Source organism: Neofelis nebulosa, chromosome 18 (assembly GCF_028018385.1).
Source record: "Neofelis nebulosa isolate mNeoNeb1 chromosome 18, mNeoNeb1.pri, whole genome shotgun sequence".
NCBI lineage: Eukaryota > Metazoa > Chordata > Mammalia > Carnivora > Felidae > Neofelis > Neofelis nebulosa.
The window spans coordinates 35,058,112-35,073,321 of NC_080799.1; the positions used below are offsets into that span (position 1 = coordinate 35,058,112).

General features: G+C 48.2%; 1 protein-coding gene across 3 annotated transcripts in view; it reads right to left on the bottom strand.

The window, feature by feature from the left end:
* SNX29 (sorting nexin 29) overlaps positions 1 to 15,210 on the bottom strand; it is a 495,833-nt gene that overhangs the window by 164,711 nt on the left and 315,912 nt on the right. For all 3 annotated transcript variants that reach the window (XM_058711881.1, XM_058711878.1, XM_058711879.1), the window contains exon 16: positions 11,320 to 11,436. In XM_058711881.1, the coding sequence (XP_058567864.1) occupies positions 11,320 to 11,436 (117 nt within the window). The remainder of the gene's footprint in view (positions 1 to 11,319; positions 11,437 to 15,210) is intronic.

The following is a 15,210-nucleotide window of genomic DNA, read 5'->3' on the forward strand; positions in this document are numbered from 1 at the left end:
CAGGTACGTGGTCAGATGTACACATCATACGCTCCGGGGGTGACTCCGGTGGCAGCCCAAGGAGAGGCACGTGAATACAGACCCGTCTCAAGAAAGCTACCAGTCCGCGTGGGAAATGAAGTTCAACACAAGAGAGGGGAACCATATTGCAGCAGGCAGGAAGGGACAGTCTGCACAGGCTTTTGGGGAGCTTGGTCCTAAGGGATACCACCACACGGGGGCCCTGTGCAGAACACACAAGTCGGTCAACAAGGAAGAAACGGAAAGGCTGTGAGCTTGTCCAGCCAGCTGCGACGCACAGCAGGCATCTTCCCATCACCAGGCAACGCGAATGCTCACCCAAGGAGAGAAAATGGGAAGGAGCAGGGAGGGGAGAGACAGAGTGAGCCGGCTGCAGAGAAGGGTTCAGGCATGAGCAAGAGACAGACAGGCAGACGGAGACCAAGCACACGCAGGAAGTGGGGTTGGGAGGTCAGAGAGAGCCAGAGATCAAGACAGGTAGACGGAGAAAGAAAGGAGCAGAGAGAAAGAGAAGCAGGCAGGAGAACAGCAAGAGAGAAGCACAATGGGACAGAAGAAACAGAGAAATAGTTAACAATCAACCAGACAGAGCAGGAGAGAGAAGGTAATCTGAGCGAGAATAAGAAGTGCCAGCTCCTCGAGAGCACCTGTGCAAGAGGCCCCGAGTGCCAGGGTTCAGCACTGCTCAGGTGACCGAAGCCCCGGCCAGCTGGGGTGAGCGGAGAGCCAGTCGGAGCCGGGACCGAAAGACCCCGCTGCACCCCACAGCCACACAGCGTCACTCCCTCCCCTCCAGCCCCTGCACACTGCACGCCCAGACAGGCCCATGAGACAAACCGGGCTTCCCTGATCCCCTTGCCAGCTGGTGCGTGGGTAACGAAAACGGTGTGTAACTGGGCCCTAACTTTCCCAAATGCCTTCTTCCAAAGACATCTTAGAAAAGATGCTTCTTGGGGCGCCTGGGTGGTTCAGTTGGTTAAGCGTCCGACTTCGTCTCCAGTCACGATCTCACGGTTCAGGAGTTCAAGCCCCACATTGAGCTCTGTGCTGACAGCTCTGAGCCTGGAGCCTGCTTTGAATTCTCTGTCCCCCTCTCCCTCTGCATCCCCCCACCCCGCCCCGCTCTTTCTCTCTCTCTTTCTCTCAAAAATAAACAAAAGACCCCAAATAGCCAAAGTAATATTGGAGAAAAAAACCAAAATGGGAGGCATCACAATCCCAGACTTTAGCCTCTACTACAAAGCTGTGATCATCAAGACAGTATGTTACTGGCACAAAAACAGACACAGAGACCAATGGAATAGAATAGAGAACCCAGAAGTGGACCCACAGTGTATGGCCGGCCAACTAATCTTTGACAAAGCAGGAAAGAGTATCCAATGGAAAAAAGTCAGTCTCTTTAACAAATGGTGGTGGGAGACCTGGACAGCAACATGCAGAAGGATGAAACTAGACCACTTTCTTACACCATACCCAAAAATAAACCCAAAATGGATCCAAATGTGGGACAGGAAACCATCAAAACCCTAAGAGGAGAAAGCGGGCAACTACCTCTTTGACCTCAGCCACAGTAATTTCTTGCTCGACACATCTCCAAAGGGAAGGGAATTAGAAGCAAAAATGAACTACTGGGACCTCATCAAGATAAAAAGCTTCTGCACTGCAAAGGAAACAATCAACAAAACTAAAAGGCAACTGAAGGAATGGGAAAAGATATTTGCAAATTACATATCAGATAAAGGGCTAGTATCCACAATCTGTAAAGAACTTAACAAACTCAACACCCGAAAAACAAATAATCCAGTGAAGAAATGGGTAGAAGACATGAGTAGACACTTTGCCAAAGAAGACATCCAGATGGCCGACAGACACATGAAAAGATGCTCAACGTCATTCGTCATCAGGGAACTACAAATCAAAACCACACTAAGATACCACCTCATGCCAGTCTGAGTGGCCAAAATGAACAAATCAGGAAACCATAGATGCTGGAGAGGATGTGGAGAAACGGGAACCCTCTTGCACTGTTGGTGGGAACGCAAACTGGTGCAGCCGCTCTGGAAAACAGTGTGGAGGTTCCTCAGAAAATTAAAAATAGACCTACCCTATGACCCAGCAATAGCACTGCTAGGAATTTACCCAAGGGATACAGGAGTGCTGATGCCTAGGGGCACCTGTACCCCAATGTGTATAGCAGCACTTTCAACAATAGCCAAATTAAGGAAAGAGCCTAAATGTCCATCAACTGACAAATGGATAAAGAAGATGTGGTTTATATATACAATGGAATACTACTTGGCAATGAGAAAGAATGAAATCTGGCCATTTGCAGCAACGTGGCTGGAACTGGAGGGTATTATGCTAAGTGAAATAAGTCAGTGAGAGAAAGACAGATACCATATGTTTTCACTCATATGTGCATCTTGACAAACTTAAAAGAAGACCATGGGGGAGGGGAAGGCTAAAAACAGTTACAGACAGGGAGGGAGGCAAACCATAAGAGACTCTTAAGGACTGAGAACAAACTAAGGGTAGACGGGGCGTGAGGGAGACGGGAAAGTGGGTGATGGGCAGGGAGGACAGCACTTGCTGGGATGAGCAGTGGGTGTTGTATGGAAACTAATTTCATAATAAATTATATTTACAAAAATAAACAAACATTTAAAAAAATTTTCAAAAAGATGCTCCTTGGGGAAATGATCTTGGGAAATAATGCATATAACGCATGCTATACCTACCCCCTCTGGAGAGCGGGGAGGCACCATTGTGGGAAGTGCTCCAGCAAGGAAGCCCAGTGAACACGCTTTGATCTAACATTTTCTGGATCCTTCCACCACTGCACTCCCCTCTTCTAAAGGCACCAGCTTTGCATGCCCTCTGAATCAGCGTTCTGCTTTTGGGAAACTGCCTTCTCTAGATTCCAAGTTTTCCAAAGAGCCCTTTCTGAGCGGAAGATGAAGTGATTAGTGTGCCTTAAAAACAAAACAAAACAAAACAAAAACTACTTTGATGTCCAGAATGAGCTGGAGACAAGAAAGGGACAGATTCGTCTTGCAGGTAGGGAGTGGGCACCACAGAGGAATCTGGATCTTTAAAACCACCCAGTGTGTCGGGCCTAGAGCGCATCACACTAAATTTTGCTTGAAATGAAAAAGCAAAAATGAAACAGGCAGAGGCACGGTTTGAAAAAGGAGACAGGCCCGGGTTTGCATGGGGTGCCACCGCAAAGCCCTGTGCCTCGGGCTGGGTCACGAGAGCTCCCTGCATCTCTGTCAGCTCGTGTGACCCCTGGACCTAAGGCACACATTACAGAGGGCTGCTGTCGTGGGGAGAGGATGTGAATGCCGCCTCAAGTCACACACACTGGGCCATCTCTGCCGCCTGGGCGGAGGGGGCAGATGCAATTAAAGGATGCTCAGGATGGAGAGACAGAGACCCAACTCAGGAGCAGAAGAAAGAGAAGAGGAATCCAACTTCAACGACGTGAAGTGAGACCATGTCTGCCCCCCCAGGGGGAACGAACCCCCATGTGATGACTAGCTCAGCCCTAAGCTTTCCCCTCTAATGGACCCGCACGCCTCAAAATCTTACAAGGCTCTATTTCCCTGTCTCCATTTATTATTCAAAGCAGGAGCTGTTCTCCCAGAGAGCTCTCAGGGCTGTAATCAAATCCCACTAAAAGTGGAAAAAAAAAAAAAAAAAAGAAAGAAAGAAAAGAAAAAAGAAAAAGAAAAAACTCCGGCATTCATTCACATCTTATACCAGAGGGGGAGAAAAGAATAATGAGCAGAGTCCTAAAAATACCTACATTCAAAAAAAGAAAATGAAAAAACTTCAACCCCTAATCCCAAACTCATTCTTAAAATAAGCAACTTGGCTTCAAAGTCTGTAACATCACAAAAAGGTAGCAGTGGGAGCAAACTATGTCCCTGCTCCTATCTTTGAAAACAACCATCCGGGCCACACACTCCTCCTGAGCTCCGTGCAAACGAAGTTCTCACTGAGCAAACGCTCAGCAAGCACCTACTACGTGCACGTCAGTGCTAGGCACTGGCGATTCGGACATGAAAACGGGTCAGGCCACCGCCACGAGCCCACGACCGAGCGGTTTTACTGGCAGCCTCTCCACGAGCCGCCCAGGGGAGCCATGTTATCCCCACTTGATACAAGGGCCAGGTGGGGCTTCCAAATACAGCAAAACCAGGGCTGCCCATGACACTCTGGCGGTGTAGGAGGAAGTCAAACCCAAGGTGAGCAGAGAGCCGGGCCAAGTGGAAATGAACACAGGAGAGCCTGAGCTTCCCAAGGTAGATGCTTCTCACAGAGACATAGAAGGCTCCAGAACTGAAGCTGAGCTTCCAACTTCCTCCTTCCTTTTGCCCCAGTGGTCTGACTCTGGGGAGGTAAGCAGAGCAGACCCAGGGCAATGACAAGGTCAAGTATGCCCTGGGGACCACTGCCCAAATGGCCAGCTCTTCCCACAGTCTTCAGGCCCTTAAATGACCTCTCTTCTCTCTCCTCCCTGTGTCCAGCACCACCTGCCCCCAGGAAAGGATCCCATGACAGTCAGAGCTACCTGTGTGAATGGATGCCACTGCCCTGAAGGACATTCAGACAGGAGACAAAAACATGGCAGGGCAGAGAGAAGGTGGGCTTACACGTCAAAGGTTCCAGGGAAGTCTGGACTCCAGCACTTCCTACTTGGGACTTTCATTCATTCATCTGAGCCAACCCACATGAACTCAGCACCTACTGCATGAATCACTGGGCCCCAAGCAAGCAGGAGACATAGAATTTGCTCTCCCGGAGCAGGGAAGACAGATAACAATCAGTGACAGATCCACGAAGAATTACATTAAGAGAAGAAGGGAGAGAGGCTTGTAAGCATCATACTCTACAGGGAAAATGTGACCTTGTCGCGGGCATCAGCATGGTTTCCTGAGGAAGTGAGGAGTTGATATTGACGGTTTGAGGCCTGAGCACAGAGCATTATTCCAGGCAGAGGGAACAGCAGGAGCAAAGGGTACATAGAACGAGGAAGCAAGGGCCATGGAGCTGAAGACGACCGACAGGCTGGAGGCCCACCACTGTGGGGCACCGTAACGAGGTGGCAGGTGGGACCTAAACCCTTCTGTACTCCCGCTGCCAGATTTATAAAAGAGGGTGACACCCCAACTTGATTCACAGGCTTCTCTCCAAAATTAAGTGAGAATGAACACGAAGACCCAATGTGTGCCTGACACACTGTCAGAACTTGATACATCGTGAGCTGGTGATGGATGCTGGCCCCCCCAGAAGGGTTTCCTGCAATGAGGTCAGGGAGGATGGAAGAAGGGGGTGGTCTTCCTCAGTGCCTTGGAAATCTTCCAAGGCAAGGTTTCTGGGGATCACCTGGCTGAGCTGAGCCCCACAGACTGCCCGACAATCTTCTAATCCAAAAGTAGCATTCACAAGAATGTTATGCTAACATTGTCATGGAAGTAAAAACGAGAAACAACTCAATATCCATCAACAGGGGCCTGGTTAAATAAATTATGGTATCGCCAGTTTAAGGGAACATGACATAGTTCTCTTCAATAGAAGAATGAGGTAGAGCTACATGTAAAATAAAAAGATCCCCCTTGTTAAACGGGGCTGAGGGGAGTCCTATACGGAGTCGGCAGCTAGTTACTAAAGCATGGAGGATTGTGTGTGTGATGCCCCCAGGCATCCCTCATCTCTGAAAAGACAAACCCAACACTGGTCATTGTTAGTGACTCCAGGCAGAAAAACGAGGGGGCCAGCGACAGGAGGAAGATTCACTTTTCACTAAATGCTCTTACACTGCTTGACTTTTTAGCATGGGTGTAACGAGATTGGTCAAGAGTCCAAAAGTCTGCAAATTTCAATTGTTTAAAGCAAAATCCAGTCTTGCAAGGCAGACAGAGCCCCTGCTTCTTGCTGTGGGGGCTTGGCTGAATTACTTCATGTCTGAGCCTCAGGTGCTACTTCTGTAAAATGGTGTCATAATGGTAATCACCACTGAGGTCGGTGAGGATTAAATGAAGGGCTAATAGGGGCGCCTGGGTGGCGCAGTCGGTTAAGCGTCCGACTTCAGCCAGGTCACGATCTCGCGGTCCCTGAGTTCGAGCCCCGCGTCAGGCTCTGGGCTGATGGCTCGGAGCCTGGAGCCTGTTTCCGATTCTGTGTCTCCCTCTCTCTCTGCCCCTCCCCCGTTCATGCTCTGTCTCTCTCTGTCCCAAAAATAAATAAAAAATGTTGAAAAAAAAAATTAAAAAAAAAAAAAATGAAGGGCTAATACTTTAGAGGTATTTAAATTTGAGGTATACATCAATTACTCAATAAATGTCACCTATTAAAATCAGAGTTGCTTATTTATAACAACTGGTTAGTAGTATTTGTCATTCACACAGAGAATAATGCACCGAAGGTGCACTCTGAAAATGCATCCGCGGCGACAAGAGCCACCTATCTTTCTTTCAGCATAAAGGACACATGACAACTCCTATAGGATCTGACCTACACTAAGGAATGGGAGCCCTCCTGGGTCTGCACCTGCTATCAAGCCCCCTCCAGTAAGGTGGGCCATGGAACATGCCAGGACCCCTTGCACTGGGCAGGGATATGGGAGACACTTGCCTGCACCCCACACCAGTTCCGCCCACACTCTGAAACACAAGTCAACGCCGGGAGTTCTCCGTTACTACAACTCCACTGTCCTTTCTCAGCTACGGGGTCACAGATGCAGTAAAATGTGAAGGCACATTGCCGAGGTCTTTAACATGGGGCACGGCTGGGAAGGACACGCAGAGGGACCTTGGGATCTTGCTTGGAAGGCTGATGGGTAACACAAGGGAAGCCCCCTTACTTGTTCCCCCAATTGCCCAGAGTTGGTGGAGCGCAAGAAAGAAAACAGACTTTGTGATTAAATCCAAGTTTGAATCCAGCTCCACAACATACTCACTCAGAGATTCGGGGACCTCTCTGAGCCTCGGTCAACCTATAAAACAAAGATGATATCAACTGCCGCAAAGGGTTCTTAGTGCACAATAGGTACTTACGAAATGTGTTTCCGTCTTAGGAAAATGTGCCTCTCCCTAATGAAAGAGCTCCACAGAGATCTCGTACAAATCTTGGGCTTGTGAGGATCAAGGGAAACAAAGTCTATCAGGGATGCACCACAGGGCTTTAAGCACAGGAGGCAACATTCACACGCTGGCATCAGAGAAACAAAGAGGGTCTGGTGTGAAGGTACCTCCAGTGGTGCCTTCCCACATCGATGCCTACGTGCACCCTGATTGGAAGGACAAACCGCCACCTGTGAAAGCAAGATGTCCAAAAGAAAAAAAAAAATCAAACCTGAAACTCATCAAGACTCTACAGTTAATGACCAATTCAAAGGAAAGGCAAAGGACAAAGGAACACGGTAAGGATCACCACAGGGTCGCAATCAACAAAATCCTAAACAGGAAAACTTAGAGTTCAAAGGGCCAAGTTTGTCAATAGTGGCCACAAAGGGTGGTGAGGGGAGGACTGTGGAAGGGAATATACAAATTAAGAGGCTTCAGAGACCTATCACCCAATTGCAACGTATGCACTGCATTAAGACCCGGATTACAGCAGATAAATCAAAAACATTTTTTTCAGATAACTGGAGAAAATTAACCACTGACTGGACATCTGAAGACACTAAGGAATTATCACTGATTTTTCAGGTACGATAATCGTACTGTAAATATCTTTTAGTGATAAATACTTAAATACTTATGTCTGAAATAGTATCATGACTTGGACATGCATCCAAATAATTTGAGCTCGGAAGGGATTGAATTGAGTAGGAATGAATCAAGAATGACCCCGAGCTGATTACTGGGAGAGATGAGTGACAGGGTTTCATTAAATGATTCTCCCTTTCCCATAGGTTTGCAATTGCCATTTTATTAAAAGTTCGTGAGTAAGCCCGAGGCTGGTAGGGAATATTCACAACATGCGTAACTGAAAAGATATGTGAAGTACTGTTAGAAATCAGCAAGAAAACACACACACAACCCAGTAGAAAGTGGACAAAGACTACAAGTCACAGAAGGGGAAGCCAAAATAACCAGGAAGCAAATGTCAAGAAGGCCCACCCCGCTCGTGATCAGAAAAATCCCAGGGAAACCACCTCACACCCAGAAGCATTCGTAGAGACGTTCAAGTGTTGGCAGGAACTCCTACACACTGACAGAGGGATAATCAACAGGTGATAAACAACAACAACAACACGGATCTCAAGGAAACATTTGTGTAGTGGAGGCAGGAAGTGCTAATAAATGGCCACTAAGATAGTAAAGGGAGACAAGCAGAAGCTATCCATCTCCTGATAGAAAACACCACTCCAGCGACAGGAACGTTAGCGGGAAAATTAAACCAACATCCAAGCGCCCAGACCCAAGCGCCAAGTTAAGAAAATAGAGGCAACAGAGGGGCGTGCGGAGTAACACTGTAGAGGTGCGATCTGCGAGTCTCAGGTGGTGACACGACCCGGTCTTCAGCAGACACGTGTTAAGGAAAAGAGAGTTGGAGGACTCCATAGACGAACAGAAACATAAGCGAGTGGTTCAATCCAGAGACAAAGGGAGCACAACACTGGTTGGCAGGGGCTGCAGGAGGGAGGAATGGGGCGTCAGGGTAGAGTGGGGCAGAGGTTCAGCTGGGGAAGATGAACACGGTCAGGAGACAGACGGTGGTGTGGGCTGCACAACAACATGAGTGAACCTAAAGCCACACAACTGCACACGTCAAACTGGCTAACATGGTAAATTTTATGTCATATTTTACTAAATTCAAACAAGGGTTTTAAGGGGCGCCTGGGTGGCGCAGTCGGTTAAGCGTCCGACTTCAGCCAGGTCACGATCTCGCGGTCCCTGAGTTCGAGCCCCGCGTCAGGCTCTGGGCTGATGGCTCGGAGCCTGGAGCCTGTTTCCGATTCTGTGTCTCCCTCTCTCTCTGCCCCTCCCCCGTTCATGCTCTGTCTCTCTCTGTCCCAAAAATAAATAAAAAACGTTGAAAAAAAAATTTTTTTAAAAAAATTTAAACAAGGGTTTTAAGAAGAAGAGAAACGGGGGCGCCTGGGTGGCGCAGTCGGTTAAGCGTCCGACTTCAGCCAGGTCACGATCTCGCGGTCCCTGAGTTCGAGCCCCGCGTCAGGCTCTGGGCTGATGGCTCGGAGCCTGGAGCCTGTTTCCGATTCTGTGTCTCCCTCTCTCTCTGCCCCTTCCCCGTTCATGCTCTGTCTCTCTCTGTCCCAAAAATAAATAAAAAACGTTGAAAAAATTTAAAAAAAAAAAAAAAAAAAAAAAAAAGAAGAGAAACATAAAGGACATTACCAATTACAACACGTGGACCTCATGTGGATCCTAATTTTTAAAAAGCTATAAAAAGGTACGGAACAGTAAGAAGTATGAACACTGATATTTGATGGTATAAAGGAACTAATGGTCACAGACAGGGGACGATGGTAATATATTCATGGTTTCCTATTTCTAAGACCTACACGGAGCTGTGTACAGATGAAGTCACAGCCAGTATTTGATTCAAATTAATACAGAAGGGAGAAGCAGGTGCGGAACTTCAAACAAACTGACCTCGACTGAGGACAGTTCTACTTCACAGGGATTCAGGACATGCTTTAAACTTACCTGCCTACCTACGGGCATCTGACATTTAACATGATAAAAGCTCCGAGATGAAGAAGCTATCATAAACGTGCACAGGAGGATGGAACACTCTCAGCAACTGGGTTTGTGACAGCTGAGTAAATGCAAACAACCCAAATGTCCAATCAAACACGACGGGATTACAAATACTGTGGTACTGGGGCACCTGGGTGGCTCAGCTGGTTAAGCGGCTGACTTCAGCTCAGTCATGATCTCACGGTCGGTGAGTTCGAGCCCCACGTCGGGCTCTGTGCTGATGGCTCGGAGCCTGGAGCCTGCTTCGGATTCTGTGTCTCCCTCTCTCTCTGCTCCTTCTCCACTTGCGCTCTCTCTCTCTCTCCCTCAAAAATAAACACTAAAAAATGTTGTGAAAAAAAAAATAGTGGAATACGTTGTTCAATAGAGAACTAGAGTCAAGAAAGTGAATGAACTAGACCAGGACTTCCTAACCAGGGTGGTTTGGCCCCTGCCCCTCAGGAAACGTCGGGCAATGTCTGCAGGCCTTCTTGGTCACTGTAACAGCCTGGAGTGCTGCTGGCCTCCAGTGGGTAGAAATCAGGGGTGCTGCTAAACACCCAGGATGCATAGGACAGCCCACAACAAGTAACTACCATCGCCCCCCCTTATGTATCTGCGGGGGATACATTCCAAGATCCTAAGTGGGCGTCTGAAGCCATGGACAGCACTGAAGCATACACATACTGTGCTTTTTACTACACATGAATACCTATGACAAAGTTTAATTTATAAATCAGGCACAGTAAGGGGTTAGCAACAGAAAATACCTGAATAATTTTAGCAATATACTGTAATAAAAGATGTGAATGAGGCCCCTCTCTCAAAATCTTACTGTCCTGTACTCCCCCTTCTTCTTGTGATGATGTGCGATGATCCAAGGCCTAAGTGACGGGATCAAGGGGGATGAGTGATGCAGGCATCGTGATGTAGCATGAGGCCACTGCTGACCTTCTCACAACTCACCAGAAGGAGAGTGGTGTGCTTCCAGACCACGGGAAGCGGAACCACGGCTATGGGGGGACTACCGTAAGTGGCCCCAAGTATCGAGAGAGCCACAGTTTAAAGATCCTGTACTAGATCTTTGTGAGACAGTCCTCGAACCACAAAACTGAGTTAAAAACCAGCAAAAACAAGGGGCCACGGGATTTACACAGTAACATCATGTAGGTGAAAGTTAAACAGAACCAAGACTGCTTACTGCTAATTGAAACGTATGTGTGTAGCCAGTATAAAAACAGGAAGGAGAAGGCTACACGCCCATTTCAGAATATGGATTATGGGGTGCCGGGGCATGAAACGTTACAAAGGGGGGCTTCAAATGGAACTGGTATCATCGTGTTTATTCTACCCCCTTCCACCCAAAGAAAACCAAGCGTAGTGAAGGTTAATGCACATGTAACAGCTGGACGGCGGGTACACGGAAGCTCACTCTGGCCGTCTCTGTACTCTTCTTCTACACCCTTGACACAGTCAACAACGAACAAGCTGAGGAGCAGGGTTGGGGGCCACGGCGGCTGGGCAGACAGACCGACACAGCAGGCAGGAGGGCAGGGCTGGGGCCTTCCCGGGGGGGAGCACTCACCGGCCCGCGCAGGTCGATGAGCTCCTGCCTCATCTGGGACACGAGGGCTTCCTTGGCCACCAGGGCCCTGTGCAGGCGCTCGTTGAACTCAATCAGCTCGCCGTGCATCTCCGCCACCTGGAACACACAAGCACCGAACGGTGAGGCTCAGAGGTCAGACTCCCCTCACCCAGGTCACCTGTCCCACCTTCCCGGGGCCTGTCACTTGTCAGCAAGGCACCGGGAGGTCGTTTGGGCTGGAGACAGAACGCCACTCACCTGTGAGTCGTGCAAGTCCACCTGTAAGGTGAACACGTCTTGCACTTGGTTCATTTTAACACTACAGAATCTACAGTCGGCCGTTCACGGTCAGGACAGTGCTGTTATCGGGTTATTTGGGGCCTAAGGTTTTCTCCTTCATGGACACTTTTCTAGTGAAGGCTTTCTTGCTCATCTGAGTTGGGCCTGCCAAAAATCACACTGCTGATGGTACAGCTGGACTGACCGACCACTTCTGTTCCTCAGGAACTTGGTTCTGAAACCCGAGAAAACAGAACCAGAGCTCAAAGCGATGGGAACAGTAATGATGACGGACAGAACTGCAATGGCACAGCTACCCCTCAGTCACTGCTTGGTCAACGCCAGGAAATCCTTTCCACGTGCTGCCAACATCTTCGCTACGCGGGCTCTATAAGGCAGGCGTTGTCATCTCTGCCTTACAGAAGGGAAAGGCTGTCACAGAGTGGAAGAAGCGAGCTCAAGGTCATACCGCTAATGAAGGACCGACTCCGGGACCCTGGCTCTCGACCACTGGGCTACCTGCCACGATTCTACCACTTCCACCGTGCCCCATGTGCAGCCCACTTGATGGTGGCCCACGGTGAGCCCTTGAATTTTTGCACGTTTATTCAATGCCCCCAGCTCACCCCAAAGAAACAGAAACAGAGGTTGCCATAAGGTAGGCTATGATTGATGTACAGAATCAACAAGAGACCTTTCTAGCTATTTGTTTACAAAGATGTGTTCCTGTAAGGCCAAAACATAAAGTAATTTCCCTGATTACATGAGCAATCTTGACCGGGCTTAAAATCAAATTCAACTATAATTTATTTAAACTTTTTAGAGAAATGTGAGACGTCCTCTTGCCATGCTCTTCAGGAACGTTCAAAGAAGAATCTCGCAAGTATCTTAAGGAGAACCCCTCTCCAGGGCACCCAGGTGGCTCAGTCAGTTAAGTGTCCAACTTGGGCTCATGATATCACGGTTTGGGTTCACCCTACACTGGGGTCTGCACTGGCGGTGTGGAGACTGTTTGGGATTCTCTCTCTCTCTCTCTCTCTCTCCCTCCCTCCCTCCCTCTCTGTCCCCAGCACCACTTGCACTCTCTCTCTCTCTCTCTCTCTCTCTCAAAAATAAATAAACAACAACCACAAAAGAGAATCCCTCGAGAATGGAGATGTCAGGAGACCCTCACCTAACCCTGTGTCCCTGCTTTTCCCAAGAGATGACCCCCTCCTACATACCACAGACTGCAGCCAGGTACTTAGTATAAACACTAGCCAAGACAAAAATATTACCAGACCATTTGTAATAAGTATTATATATGAAATATAAAACATACCATCAGAATAAAGAAGGGATCTAAGGACGCTTTTGTGGGAAAACAAAGGATCATTAACCTAAGTCCTGATGCCTCAGGAGGAGTAAAGGAGGGCCCCCCTTTTTTTTTCTATTTTTTTTTTGATATGTCATTATATAAAAGGTAAAAGGCATAAAAGGAAATACACAAGATATTACCATTAGTCAAGGGACAGATTTTCTTTCCATTATTTCTACTTTTCTTTACTTTTTACTTTCCTGATAATGAACACTGTTCCATTTACCAGCGGGTATAATCACTTGGGCTCTTTAAAAGAATTAAAATTCTTGGCCTGAAACTAAAGGCAGCCGTGGTACAATCAACATGAAACATACCGAGCTCCCGATCAAATTCTGAGGCTTCCTTCGACTTGCTGTGTGAACCCCCACCCTGTCCATGGTGGCCCCTGTCTCTCAGGTGCCCACCTCTTTCAAACCAGTGCGGCATGCACGGTGAGAAGGGCCGGAAAGACACTGCAAGTCCCATGCAATTAACAACAGGAGAGTAAGTCAGGAAGCCCCTAACCAGGGTCCTTGTATATAGACCCAAAATTAATATTTCCCCGTTGTCTTATCCCTTTTGCATTAAAAAAAAAAAAAAAAGCTTAGGATGGTCTTCTTGTGGCCTTTCACAAACACACACGGTATCACTAATAATGCGTGTGTGGATCCTCCACACAGAAATCACGTAAATCCCCCATGAGCCTCCTCGGGCCTAAGAATCCGTTTACCACACAGTAAACAGGAAACTGTGACACAACTACCCGTATCACTGCTAAATACCTGCCAACGTGCCCCCACAAAATAGAGCTTTAAATAAATGCCACTGTCATTTCCAAAGCAAAGCAGGGCTTTTGCTTTGTTTTTGTTTTGCTTTGTTTTGCAGGGGCAGCCAGAGTGTTGAAACAAATTTTCCATAAATGCATAAAACATCGACACATCCCAGCTTCAAAGGGTATTTATCACGAGCTGTTCTCTTCTGCAGCCAGAAGAGTGAGTTGACTGTGTCAGACGAAGCTTTCATTTCACTAGGGAAGGAGGCAGGGGGAAGGGGTGGAGATCCAGGGGAAGAGAGGAGACAAAATTTGATGCGCTCATTTCGAGCAGCTGTGAGAACTACAAGGTTCCCTGTTATTCAGCCAGGCTCTGAAACTCTGAATTTCTGTACGAGAGATCCCTACATACAGGCACTGAGACACACAGCTTTCGTCTTCCACAAACCATGCCGAGCATGCTGTTCCGTGAGTACCTCCTTCCAAGTCCAGTATAACTAAAAATGGATTCAAGTCTCCCAGAGCCTCCAGACCAAGCAGAGATCATAAAAAACGAAAGCAGGAAGCTCAAGCACTGCCTGCTGGAGTTTTTATTAGGCTCCAAGGGTGCTTACAGGTCCCACCTGACCATTCCTGATTTTCAGCAGCCACAGAAACTCGCAGGGAATGGGGAGGGAAGGACATTAAGTAGCTACCCTTTAAGACCCTCCTCTACCAAGCAGACCCAGTGATCTTCCCAAAGCAACATCTGATGCTGTCACCTGCTGCTTAAAACCTTCAATGCTTCTTGCTGCCCTAAAGACAAATAAAACCCAAACACCTTTGAGATCTGGTGCCGGCCTCTCTCTAAACCCCCATCGCTTGCCCCCCACCTTTGGCATCTAAAGTCACTCAGACCCACAGATCTACATCCCATAAATGCACTGAGCTCTAGGAGGACGCCCTGTAGACAGGGAGGAGAAAGGCACATTCAGCAGAGGAAACTTCAGTTGCAAAGGCCCCAAAGTTGCTGGGGTGGCGTGGGCAGCTGAGACAAGGCAGTTAAAGGCTCAGATTCCGGTGCAAGATAGGCCTGTGCTTGATCACTTACAGTGAGGTCTAGGGCACATCACTTAACGACGAGGAGCCTAAAGCCATTCACCTATGAAATGAGGGTTCAAAACCATACCCACTGCATGGGACCACAGAGCTGCTGCCTTGAGCGGGTGCACTGTGTCTGGGCATGGTGAGTGCTCAGTGAGGGAGAGCCGGCCTTCCAGGATGGGTGATGGCATGGAAGGGAAATAAAGGAAAAGGATGCCTGCTGAAGCTGGATACAAGGGGCCACACGTGCTCTACCAAGGAGCTCAGCTGTGGAGACAGACTCCTTGTCCCTCACTGAGGCAATGTCACCAACAGAATTGCTAACCACGTGTCAGGCCCTGTTCCACGTGTGGTGGGGGGAGGCAGGTATGTCATGGGGTTCACACCCTCCAGGTCAAACAAACTTAGAGCTCAGGGA